Source organism: Corvus cornix, chromosome 3 (assembly GCF_000738735.6).
Source record: "Corvus cornix cornix isolate S_Up_H32 chromosome 3, ASM73873v5, whole genome shotgun sequence".
Taxonomy (NCBI): Eukaryota; Metazoa; Chordata; class Aves; order Passeriformes; family Corvidae; genus Corvus; species Corvus cornix.
In genome coordinates this window covers 56,362,699-56,376,034 of record NC_047056.1, presented here as the reverse complement: position 1 = coordinate 56,376,034, position 13,336 = coordinate 56,362,699, and the positions used below count along the sequence as shown (strand labels likewise).

The 13,336-nt window shown below is 40.4% G+C and overlaps 1 protein-coding gene across 1 annotated transcript in view; it reads left to right on the top strand.

Annotated features, from left to right (window-relative positions):
* The first annotated feature begins 1,640 nt into the window (after positions 1-1,640).
* The window catches only part of CCDC170 (coiled-coil domain containing 170), a 36,533-nt gene continuing 24,837 nt past the window's right edge, over positions 1,641-13,336 (top strand). The window contains exons 1-4 of the mRNA XM_019286239.3: positions 1,641-1,673; positions 5,139-5,187; positions 8,502-8,633; positions 11,587-11,843. Of these exons, the coding sequence (XP_019141784.2) occupies positions 5,152-5,187; positions 8,502-8,633; positions 11,587-11,843 (425 nt within the window). The 5' untranslated portion in view covers positions 1,641-1,673; positions 5,139-5,151. The remainder of the gene's footprint in view (positions 1,674-5,138; positions 5,188-8,501; positions 8,634-11,586; positions 11,844-13,336) is intronic.

The window sequence follows — 13,336 nt, the reverse complement described above, 5'->3', positions numbered from 1 at the left end:
AAGGGCAAATAACTTCATAGATCTGTGGTAAAATACAGCAGTATAAGCTTTCCTTCCCCATCACCAAGGGTGTAGAAGCAGCTGAAGTGTAACTCCCGAACCAGCCGTGGCACTGCAGGACTAGCGATGGGGAAGTGTGCTCGAGCACATGCTTAGAAAAGTCAGGACAAAGTTTCGCAATCATTTAATCCTGCATCTGCACGCCACTCCAGTAGTAGGACAGATTAGGCTGTAGTGGAATGCTGGACAAATCCAGGATGATATTTGCAGTGTATAGTAAAACGTGCCAGATTTATGCTAGGTTTATGCAAGACTGCCAGTACAATTTTAACCTGTCAAAAATACTTAATGAAGAATGAGGTTGCCCTGGAGCAACATTTTGCACCACGCAGTGGTAGCAGCTTTGTCCCTTCTCTGCACCCCCATCCACCCTGTCAGCACTGGATAATTTTGTTCCGGAGGTGCCCTACTGGGTTTCACTCCTCTGCTGCAGCACCAGCATTTGCGTGCAGTTAAGCACAGTGTTTTTTGTGATACGTTTTTGTACCCCTGTGCCGTCTTGTGTGGCTGGTAGCTCACTCTTCGCCCGTGAGGATGAACTGGAAGGGTGCCACCAAGGAGCTGTCGTCACCCCGCGCACCCCCAGCGATTGTGTCTTTCCCCTGACGCTCAGGAAGGTGGATGCTGGCGGCTCCTCCACTGCTGCTGCTTGTGCTGCACCGCCCCAGCCCCGTGCAGGGTCTCCATTTCCCCTGACCTGTTCGCAGCGCTCCTTCCTCACATTAAGCGATTTTTGTCCTTTCCTTTATGAGTTTAGTGTCAGATTCCAGCTGAGGGATGGCATCGTATATCTGTGTGCTTTAAGCGATGCAGCGTTTTAATTAGGGTGATGATCCACGCCGGCAAACCCCCTGCTTGGGGTGTCCTGTGTGCTCGGCAACAGCAGTGAAACGGCGTCGGGCATACAGGGACAAGGACAAAAAAATTAGTACCATCCCTAGCTTTGCCATTTTCTTCTCTGCAAAACGTGATTACGTCAGCATTCCTGGGAAAGGTGGGGTGCTTTTTGATTTGTGAGTACAGAAATAGTGCACGATGGCACTGTCCCCAGAGGCTGATTAAAGCTCACAGGGTCTTCAGGGGAAATGATATGCAGCCCCTATAGACCCGCAGGTCTAACTTTCTTTTATTGCAGCTTTCATTTCCTCTCTTCCCATGTTTATCCACTTTGTTTGGATGAAAGGTGAGGAAGAGGAGGAGGTGCCCTTTCGGCTGGCGGTAGTTCAGCAGACATCAAGGAAGCCTGCTTTCTCCGGGCTGCGGGGGTGCTCCTTTGGCAGGTTCTGGGGGGAGAAGGAAAGCCTGCCTGGGTCACAGGAGCCGCTGCTCAAGTGCCCTCTGCTCTGCTCGTCTCTTCTGACTTTTTTTGAGACAAAATGCGAGCAAATTTTGCGGGTGATGTATATTTGAAGTGAAAACAAACAAACAAAACCAACAAACCCTGGCGTTTCTGTGAGCATCCCCTTGTGAAGACTGTTCATTCGCAGCCACCGAGCTGTGTCCCCCCTTCCCTAGCCAGGGCCTCCGCTTCGTCCTTCCCCGGGACGCGTTGCCAGGGGCACGGCCGTGGCCATGAGCGGCTCCAGGCGGGGCAGCGGCGCGGCGGAACCGCGGTAACCGAGGGACGGGGCAAGGCAGAAGGGGTCCAGGGGGGTGGTTTGGTTAGGGCTTGGGGGGTTTTTTGGCTTGGGGGGTTTTTGTCCTATTAGGGAATAAAGCCCTGACTTGGGAAAAATGCCCCTTCCTTCTCTCCCCTCGCTCTATCAGTAGTTTCTATCGGTGTTACTGTAGAGGCTGACACAGGCTGGCTGTAACCCCCCTTTGCAAGTCATCTGTGCAATATTCAATTTAATATCGCCTTTAGCACCCCATCCCCCCCCCCCCAAAAAAAACCCGAACAACAAAAACCCCAAAACAACAAACAAACCCAAACCAATCAAAAAACCAAAGCAAACAAAAACCCCAACCCCAAAAGAGAACTTCTGCAGGTGCAGAGCTGCACCCAGTGGTGCAATTGAAGCCCCACGAACTTCAGCTGATCATTATAGCTTATCTTTACAAATTCAAGGTCAAAAAGATTTATCTTACTAAGTGCTGCAGAAGGGAGTACTTTCACAGAGCAGGAATTTATAGTTATCTAAGAATTTCTTCTTTGCATCTCTTCCTCCTTTTAAACTGATTTGCTGGCTTTGATGTGATTTTAAGGGAGACACTTGAGGATATTGCTTAGAAGGATCAAACCCTTGTACTAAAGATATAATAGGAACCTTGTAACAGTTTTGTGTTCCAAAAGATAAGCAATTTAGTTGTGTGTGAACAAGTTCATTTTCTCCTGAATAGTTGAGCATCAATTTTGTAATGAAGCTATATTGTTCTGAGGCAAAAAATTTACAAAATTTTGGTAGTTTGTGGTGGCAAAACCAACTGCCATTATATTAAATACAACTGTTATGACCCAGTTACAAAGTTTTTGTTAGTGCTGCTTAGTGACAGAGTGGACAGCAACCTGCTCCACATTCTAACCAACCCAAAGTCAAATGGTTTGTGAGTGTTGATTTTGATACTCAAAAACACACTAGAAATTACATGTTTATAAAGCGCGAGTTATAACTGGTAAATCAAACTACAGCAATAATCAGTCTTTAATTGTGTATATACCAACATACTCAATTATTTCTATTCTATTTGCGTTTTGTTTACTGCAGTGAAGTGTAGTAGGCATTGGAGGAAAATTGCAGCTGTTGACATTGCATGATGGTCTGTTTTTTAAATCTGCCATTTAAGTTGTTCTGTTACAGAAGTTATTTAACTCTATTTAGCACTGTTAAAGTAAAAACAGTAGAACAAATTGTTTGTAAAAATCCCTGCATAAACACTTAATTTTTTCTTAGCAATCACCCTTTTTATTGTTTTGGGAATAAGCACAGCAGCTCCTTTTTAATCATTTTGGAAAAGCTGTGAGAGAAAGTGTCAGGGGAGTTCCAAATTCCTTAATTTGTCCATAGAGACAAAGGATGAAGTCAACCAGAAAGCATGTTAAATAATGTTTAGAGTAGGTGATGCGTCTCTCTAATTGCCTTGAGATGACTGCTGTCTTTCATCACATTAAATGCATTTATTATATTTAGATGCAAAGTCACCTCATCCTAACAGAAAAACGAAAGATGAAAATGCTTTAACTGCTGCTTGTAGTAGTAGCAGTGGGTAAGACTAAAATTTTGATTGTAATGAAGCTTTCATTTGGGCCCATTAATCAAGCTTGAAATTGGCCTCTTCAGCAGATGAACACCACAAGTGATTTTTATCTTTTCAGTAATACCTTTCAGTGATTACTTCAAAGGGAGGAGGGTAGAGCTGAGCAGTATCCTTCTGAAAGGAATTTAGAAAATCTCTTTGCTAATTTATTTGAGCTGCTGAGAACACTTGAGTTAGTTTTACATGTTTCTGGAACATTATGCTAATGCAGAAAAACTCCTTAGGTATATAAAAATAACAAAAAAAAAAAGGTACTGCAAGCAATGAGTTGCGCCTAGTTACCAGGAGGAATCAGCAAGGGGAAACAGGTGTTTACTGAGTGGAAAGTGATCAAAAGTATTTGAGTGTTTCTGGAACTTTATAATGTGCAAGAGCAAGTGACAGAACTGAAATAGTTGTGAAATATTACTTGCAAATTTTGATTTATGTTAATATATAGTTATCAATACATTTTAGATCCCTGATAGGCAAATTGGGCAAAGTATTATCTCTAAAGAAGACCCAAAATATACATACAAGATGGTTAATTTGTCAACCTTTTTTTTCCCTCCCCCTGAAGTGACTCCAGTGGAGGGGTCAGCCTATTCCAGGTAACTAGGGACAGGACAAGGGGACACAGTCTTAAGCTGCACCAGGGGAGGTTTAGTTGGGCATTAGAAGGAATTTTTTTACAGAAAGGGTTGTTAGACATTGGAACAGGCTGCCCAGGGAGATGGGGGAGTCCCCATCCCTGGAGGTGTTTAAGGACAGACTGGATGTGGCACTCAGTGCCGTGGTCTAGTTGACAAGGGGGTGTTTGGTCATAGGCTGGACTCAATGTTCTCAGAAGTCCTTTCAGACCTCATTGATTCAGTAATTCATTTTAGTCTGTTCTCGTATGCGTTAGCAGAATCTGAGTCACTGTGGAATAGTGTCTGAACCTTCTCATGCTCGTTATTGTGTGTAGGTGTTGTGGCTTTTCTGAGGTGATGTGCATGCTGGCTGGCTGGCTGGCTGCTGCTACCAAGAAAAATCTGCACTAGCCAAGTATGGAAATTTTTTAACTACCCATTCTTTCCAGTATTTCATGTTGGATGTCATCTTCTTTCTGTTGCAGCAAATAATAATAATAGTAATCAACTCTGCTGCTGCATTGTGTTTTCAGAAGTTAGAACAATTTTATGCACATATACACTCATGAATATTCATTTGTCTTAAGAAAAAAGATTGCAGATTTGGGATATCTCATTTTGCTTGTTTTCAGAATATGAACAGTTGTGACACTGGGATTTACAGAAATCATGGAACAGCCCACTGGGCCCAGCCAATGTACCAAGTCCTGTATAAACACGTAGGTAAAAAGGGCCCACTGATTACTTTAACATCTGAGGGGGAAAAAAAGATGTATTTCAGTTAAGATAGATCTTGTGTTATTGCTTAGATCTTTTTTTCCTTTTAAAATATATCAGTGTAGAAGAGATGCAGGACAAAAAGAGAGGTGAAATAAAAACTTGGAGCACCTGAAAAGCAGTGACAAAGGAAGCAGTCACTGCATGAAGGCCAGCTGTGTAGCTGAACTGGTGAAAGTAACCTGGACAAGCCAACATGAAGGTGCCTGTTTTGGTTAGATGTGTGTTTAAATAACTGTGGAGACAATTAGAGCTCATAAGCTACTAGAGAAACTTTCCCATGGTGTTCTGCTTTCATGGCCAGCTTTGCTGATGGCAACCTATGATATAGTTTAGTAAAGCATATCTGTGAAAGAAGAATGTCACGTGCCATCATATTACAAATCTATTGAATTTTCAACCTTTCTTCCCTCTTCCCCCCCATTTGTTCTGTAGAAGCAAAGGAAGAATGAAGTCAACAAATGTTCGTGAGTCATCGTGTTGGGTATGTCAACCCCAATGTGTTTAGGTACTTTGAGAATGGGAAGAAGAAATCTCTGCCCTGAGTACAGTCTATGCCAATGCATTGACAAGTCACTCAGGGGAGTGATGGCTGCTTAAATGCTTGCTGGGGGCTTTCTGTTTCAAAAAAGATTCTTAAAAAATATATTTTTTTGGAAAGGGGTCTGGGCTGTGTGCAGGCAATGGCAGTGGTAGCAGCATTTGCCAGTGCTGAAATAAGAAACACAACAGGAAATGACAGAAAAGTTGTCAAAAGCAGAATGGGAGTGAGTGGCTTTAACAGCTGGCTGATTTCAAAGTACATGGATAGGTATAAACCTACTGAATGTTGTTGTAGTTTTGTTGTTTCTGCATCAAATGAAGTTTGCCAACTAAAGACTGGATTCCAGGGAGATAAAGGCAGTTATTTGGTAAAAAAATCAAACCAAAAAATGGTCAAAAATAACAACAATCACCATATATTGTTGATCTTCTAAGAAACATCTATTACTAATAAAACTGAATATCCAAGTAGATATTGCTCTTAAGTACTGTAAATATATGCTTAGCTTCTGTTTAGCATGTGGAGTTAGATGAAAGCTTCATTTTCTTTCAGGTAAGTGGAAAGAGATCAAAAAAATTAGTAGTATGAGTGGGAGAAACACCCAAAACTTAGGTTATTTAGAGCTGATTGAGTGTTAATATAATAAGACTTCTTCTGTCTAATCTCTCTTATTCTTTTAACACTTCATTAATTCTATTTTCCTAACAAAAATCAGTATAGATTACATAGTACTCATGAAACATTACAAATCAGAATTTTTCCACAGATATAGAAGTGCCACATCCACATTACAAATTTTGTCCCTACATTAAAGTCATGCCAAGTTAATTGAGTTGTCTGATAGGTCTGATTAAAGATCAGACCTGTGACTGCCTGATGGCAACCCACAGAAACATAGAAAACTATTAATTTTAGAGCATGCACATTTCCTGCAAAAAGTATGATGGTAATACCAACTTCCCTACACACATGGTGGTGCCACCATGTGTGATTAGTTCTATGTTTGCTAAGGCACTGGAGGATGCAGAGATCTGCCTCTGTAAATCTCACTAAGACTGTAGATGAGTCGAACTGTAGTTCCCATTGACTTCTGCCCCAGCTTCCTTAAACTTCTTTTAAGTCCTTTTGGATGTGTAGCTGCATCTTTAAAGTGCTCATCATTTAAAAATTTAGATTTGTATGAAAAACATAGATTTTGGAAGTTTCAGCTCTAAAGCTGTTACATTGATCATTGTTTCTGAAAGGGGGCTTATTTTCTTCAGCTATGCTCTGAAATGTATTTATTTCATCAGTTTTGCGATGTACTCCTTTCTGTAAAGTTGTAAGTTGTGTTTGTTTAGAGAAGAAAAGGAAAAACCTCCATTCATGCAGTACTACAAATATAATAACGTACATAAGCAGCATACAAAGTGTTACTGTTTGCAATCTCCATCCATCGTTTTGGAGCCCTGGTGTATTACAGAATGAGAAGAATGCCCTCTACATTAAAGAATTTAATGTAGTTCTACATGTGAAACAAGCAGAGTGAAGCAAAAGCAAGGCAAAAGTAGTGAGGAGATGGCACATGCTTTCCCTCACTCCCTCACAACAGTGATAAAGTGTTGAGAAAATTAGCACCCCTTTTATCTCCAAGATTATGAGCTGTGTTCCATGTGGCCATGAGTTTTCTGCATGTGTCAGTCTGGCTTGTTGAGAGTGGCAACTCCTTTGTGGAAGAGCACAGCTGAGTGTCTTTGAAGGAGATGAATGCAATTAAACTTGATTGGTCTAATCTAGTGTCAACTAGGACAGGGAAGAAAGATTAGAGAATAGAGTTTGTGATATTATAGCAACTAATCCAAGGTGATTTATCTTCTGCTACAGCCTAAACGAGTAGTTTTTCCTTATTCCTCAGGGATTTCTCTATGTGTTCCATGGCAAATCCTTATTTTACGAGATGTTCACATATTTGGAAAGCTCTTCAGGTTTTTTTTTCTATTTAGAATGGGTAGGGGCTGAACTTGTAATTTATCTCAGCCTGGAAACTGATGCTGATATAAAAAACCATGAAGAGAAGATGTCTCTGTCTCCATTGCAATACCTTTTTCCAATAGCAGCCATTATCTGGGGTGTTTTTCATTTTATAATTCATAGCCAAACGTACGAGGATTGCAGCTTTGTTTCAGTCCTGTGTGAGAGCTGATGGAGTACAAATGTCGTGTCCGGTTCTCTGCCATGTGTGCTCCCAGCATAACCTAAACTTAGTTCTGTTCTGAAGAGGTTACATTTCATCGTCTTATAGTTACTATTGATCAGAAAAAAAAAAAAGTTCTGTCTAATGAAACTCTATCAAGACTTCAGGTCTGAATTTTCATCTTGGAAGACTTTAAGTAACAAAGATCAAGAAATCCAGCACATTCCTGCTCTACTGTAGAAGAGCAGAACACCACAAAAAGGAGAAAGCCTACTATAGAATCTAAAGGGCACAGCTAAAAGGGTTGTACAAGTGGTGTGAAGGAGACTGTACTAGAAAGACGGAGGCAGTGCTTGCCATGGAATCAGGACTTGAAAAAGAATCAAAGGAAGTCATTATGGTGATTGCTGGGGATGAGAAAGCATCAGTCAGGAAGCTGAAGTGGTGCCCAAGTGATGGAGTTCAAAAGGACCTCTAACCTTGAAAGGTTAGATGTAAAAAAAAGTAAATGGCAAGCCAAAAAGTGACTTGGAGGAGCAGATACAAGTGTCTGAGTAGGCATGGGCTCTTCAACCTGATAGAGAGACTGTGGAGGCAAGATACAATAGAGATCTGCAAAATCATGCACAGAGAGGATTGATAGCCGTTGCTTTTTTTCAACATTTCTTCTGAAATAAAAATGGGGGGACGTGCAGTATAACTGAAGATTAAAATCCAAAGTGATTCTTTGCATGAGAGACATCTGACTCCCTCTGGGTTAAAGTTTGTACAAGTTGAAAGAGTGACTGGATAATTTTGTAGACAAGGAACCTTTTGAATGTTACTAAATACATAGAAAGTGCTGGAAAGAGCCGGAGCTGAAAACAGTGGGAGGTCATGGTGTTGGTGGCTGAACTTGGAGATGAAAGTGGTGACTTGTAGAAAACGACTGTTTAACCTATTTTTCAGTACATGTGTGTTACTCTGGGAATAATATTTGGAGTAATGCCCTTGAGCAGTTTAATCAAACAAAAACATGCTGAAGCAAAAATGTTCAAAAAATGTGATGTCTAATAGTTTTGTCTTCATGCTGTCTTCACAGGAATCTCACGATCACGTTCTTTTGGATATTTCTGTCACTAGAGAGCAGATGAGTCACTATCGAGCTGCAGCTGAAACTGCTCAAAGTGAACTTGCAGCACTTTCAGTGAAGTATGACTGTGCCCAGTCAGAGGTACATTTAAAAAAGTTCAAATCCTTCTCCAGACCTGAGGATTCTTTGCATCACCTTCTGTAGAGAATAGAAAGCTTTCAGAAAGTCCAATTTGCTACAGAATTTTTGGAGGTTTTTTTTGTAATAAATTTGTTTTTAGAATGTCTGTGTGATTTTTACTTTGCTTTCTTCTGTGATCAAGAACTGATTATTATCTTGTATTTGAAAGACTTGAAGCAGTCTAGCTTTTTATCATCACCTAAATTCAATCTTTTTATATTAAACCTGAAAATTAGCATTTCTAAATTGTGGTTGTATAAAAGTTCGGATAGATATCTTCCTGTTGATGGCGAGTTAAGATCTAGCTGCCCATCTTTACTCATTTCTCCCCTTTATTCAAGTTATAGCTCCCCAAATTTGCTCTGCATTCATCAGTGAAACCGTGTCTGTGCTAATTTGCTCTGCTTTCAGCACCAGTGAAACTGCATTTGTGCTAATGGAGTTGACTGTAACTAGAGAGGCTGAAGAACATGTACACATACTTTTCTACTCTTCCTGCTGTGTAGATGGTGCTTCTCAGGAGAGGACTTATTACAGGATAACTTTCAGAGCTTCATTATTTCCACAAGTAATTTTTTTTTAACATGTAACTGACTAAAAGTGATTTGATGGAAGTCAGCAATGCTGGCAGTGGTCAGTTTTAAAGTGGAGTAAAATTTGCCTTTAGAAGACATGAAAGGCTTACATTTATTCATATGCAGAACTACAGGCATAAGTGTCCATTGACTGAGGTTTAATTCGATCAGTTGATCCTGAAGTTACTGCAGGGCTCCCCTACATTTAACATTTATCCAGAATCCATGCTTTAAATTTAGATTTTAAAAAGCCATAGAGAATCTCATGTTCTCATACAAAGAATTTATTACTGGAAATGTTGAATGGCTTTATTGCCAGAACATCTGACTGATTTATAGATTCCTCAAGACTGTGCTTGCAAAAGCATAGTCAAGAAAACAGCTGTTCATGCTCTTGTTAATAAAGACCTTCATGACCCAGCTGAGGTCAGAGCCTTGTTCTTTTGAGTGCTCTGTAAAACTCATGATATAGGATTATTCTTGCTTTTTCTGCTATTGGAACTGACCACAAAGACAATGGACAGAGGAAAAAATATTGGATGGGGAGTTGAACCACAGAGAAATTTTAAGGCTATGAACACTCTAAGATACCATAGCTTGGTCCAGCTGCCAAGCAAAGCAATGCTATTGTTCCTTCAGCTGCTCATTTCCTTCCCCACACTGCCCCACCCCTTGTGCCAGCACAGATGTATGTGTAAGTGTAGTTTTTACAGTGCACTGTTGTGTCAATGCAATTGAAAAATAATTCCTTTCAAGTTGTTTCTTAGCCAGATCAGTTTCCCAATCTTATTTTACCTTGTAGCCATATAAATGCTTCTGATAGCACAAAGAGGAGGGTATGGAAATGAAGCCCATGAACTCGGGAAAAAGCCAAGCTGCTTCTGCTTTTCTCAAAGTCAGTGCTGCTTTATGTCAGCTCCAGAGTGTCTGATAAACCAGTGCTTGCACGTGAAGCATAAGCTTATCGAAGGCTGTGCTGCTGCTGCAAGGATGATCCTCCTACCTGATTTCTCAGCATCAGCCTGTGCTCTGTGATGTGACCAGCTCCACTTCCTCTTTCTCCTCTGTGAGAGAAAAAGTGAATATTTCCTATCAGTTGTTACTTAAGTTGTTTGTGGGGAAGTCAGACAAACACAGAGCTGGTGGGAGGGAGAGGAGAGGCATGCGTGGCTGAAAAGAGGAGAAGCAGGACTTTTCCAAGGCAATTGGCTCACCAGCCTCTCTAATTTCTCTGAGTGTCTTGGGTCTGGTGATACTGAAAGACTCCATCAGGGAAGTGAATTTCTCATTGCCCTGGATTGCAGTTTAATATCTTAAATATTTTTGCCTTAAAATGTTTGCCACAATTTAAAAGTTATATCACTCATCATAAAGAGCAGTTAACGTGGCTTAATTATTTGCCTGTTAATTTTATGTAATAGGACAGAAGTCCTTCAGATTGTGTCTTGCTGCTTTTAATTGGAATAGTCAGGAAAGCTGAAACATGCCTTACCACTTCTTGTGACAAAAAAGTCCACTTTAAATTACTTGTTCCTATAACAAAAATAAATCATATGAAAATGTTGTTTGCCTGGTGAGTCTCCCTCAAGCGCAGTCTCCTAGAGAAGCTTCTAGCAGAAATAGTTCAATGGAAAATGGTATATTGAACAAAAAGAGAGAGGAAAATCTACTGAACTCCATGAACTCTTGGAAAGCTCTAGCATCATCGCTGTAAGAGGTCTTTAGCATCTGAGGGTGATTTTCCTTCTCCTCCCCTTCTTTAAAAGGTGCTATTACTGTTTCAGCATAAATCCAGCTACATTTAATTGGATTATCATGCCCAAAAGTAACTACTTGCATAAGATGAGAAGAGGGTGCCTAACACACAATGCTCCAAAAATTTATTTGCGTCTGAATATGCCTCAGATCATCTAAAGTCTCCACACTCATACAACAGGATACTTTGCTATTACAACTCCCTGCAGCTATAGATTATCTGTGGAATCTGTGCACCAGAATTGGAAGCAGGCAGGCGGCAGGCAAAAAAGAGGGAATAGAGGTGTTAATAACTTTATCGTAATGCAGACACATAGGAGACATGAGTTAAGGTTGTGCAGCAGAACATAATTTAGACTTGTCCGAAATTCTGAGTTAGTAAATAAATTTATCTTCCTGTAAGGTGTTATCTTGTATTGTGTTACCCAACAGTAGCTTTTGTTTTTGCAAACCTCTCCTATTGCTTTTTCTGTCTTGTAGTGATAAAAATGCATTTCTATCACATTACTAAGCTTGTTATAAAGTCATGTTATTTTAGCCTGGGCAAAGTACTCTTCATTAATTTTCTCCTTTTCTATCTATAGCTTCTTAAACTCAGATCGAGCATGATCTCTAAAGAAGTTTCTTTTCAAGAGCTGAAGGCTGAAGCTGACAGCTATAAGGAAAACAATGCCAGACAGATGTCTCGCCTCCTGTCTCTGCAAACACAAATCCAGGAGATGGAAAAAGATCTGTGTGCACTTGCCACTTCTAAAAACCAGGCTGAGCTGACAGCTCAGGTGGTATATAAGGAAAATTTGGAGCTGAAGGAGGAGCTTCATGAGAAAAATGCCAAACTTAAGTAAGAGTCATGTCAGATAAGAAACAATTTTTCGGGGGGGAGGACAGAACAGTGTGGAGGACAGAACAGTGTAGTTGTCAATACAGAAAAATATGTTGGTGGATAGACTTTACTGCAGTTCTGAATTCTGTTACAGTGCCTTGCACAACTGTTGTACCTGAGTGTGTGGCAGGTATTGAAATTTGAATTTTATTTTGAGTTGTTAGTCCATAAATGGAGGTTGGAGTGTTTTGTACTTTGAAGGTGAAATGCATTAAACTTATTAAAGATAAGTACTGTTTTTAGCATAGTGTATCAGAGCACTGATCTGTCAGTTCTGCATAATTGCTTGTGTTTTGGGTCTGTAGGATGGAGACTCATGGCAAAATTGATTGGTATGAAAATATTCTGAACTCTGAAATTCCAAAATCAGTGTCAGTCATATTAATAGACACCTTGTAGACTTTTATAATGGATTTTTCCACCCATTATCAGGCTAATATTTGTGACTCAATCAATACTGTCTAGTTAAGAGCAAGATGAGTGTTTACCAGACACCTGTATTTCCCAAATCAGTATTTCACACAGCTCTGCCAGGCTTTGTGCATTAAAAATTAATAATTAAGTAATTTTAAAACTTAGAGAAAGCCATTGCAGTGTACTTGTTTATTACCAGCTGATTTGCCAAAAGCCCTGCCTGGAGAGCGCAGCCTGACATAATGGCTGTTAATATTTTTAAAATGCTATTTCTGGTAGAAAGAAAAAAAAAATTAAAAAATGGAAGAAAATACTCCTATTCTCTTTGCTTGCCTAACTCACTGGGAGAAAACTGCTGGAATACTGGTTTTCATACTCACCTGCCATTATAGTGATACAGTCAGTTTTATGGGCATAAATCTCTGCTGTCACTCCCAGAGCAGTCCTGGCTGCTCTCTTTGGCCCCCAACGCTTGTGTAATCAGTTGTGTAATCAGTTCTGTTTGTGTTGATGCGTGGTGATCAGGACCAGGGGACTGCTCCAAGAAATGAGCAAAATAAAAAGCTCAATTTCCACCTCTACCAGTCCCAGATCTGGTTCACTGTGCACCTGGAGTGTGCCACTGGACTTCTAGCAAAAAGGAAGGGGTACAGGGGTAGTGAGTTTGCTCATTTGGAAGGAACAAATATGTTGGATTGCTCATGAATGTGCAGTGTTTGCTTTCAAAGCTTTTTCTTCTCCTCAGCTAATGGTTGCATGTGTCACTTCATACCAACCAATGTACTGACTCAGTGAACTTCAGCCACTTAGTCTGGCTGCCTTGGTAATACTTGGCACAGGACTAGTCCTAATTAGGTGTTCCAAAAAGATTTTCACTGAAAACCACTAATGAAAGGGAAGAGCAAGCCAGCACCCATGAAGTGCATATTTACATTCTGTATCTCGGGGATATAGTAAGAAATGTTTGGTGAATTCTATGATTGGCTTCCAGGATGTGCACCTCTCCTATTGAAAATGGTGCTTTTCTACTCAACAGG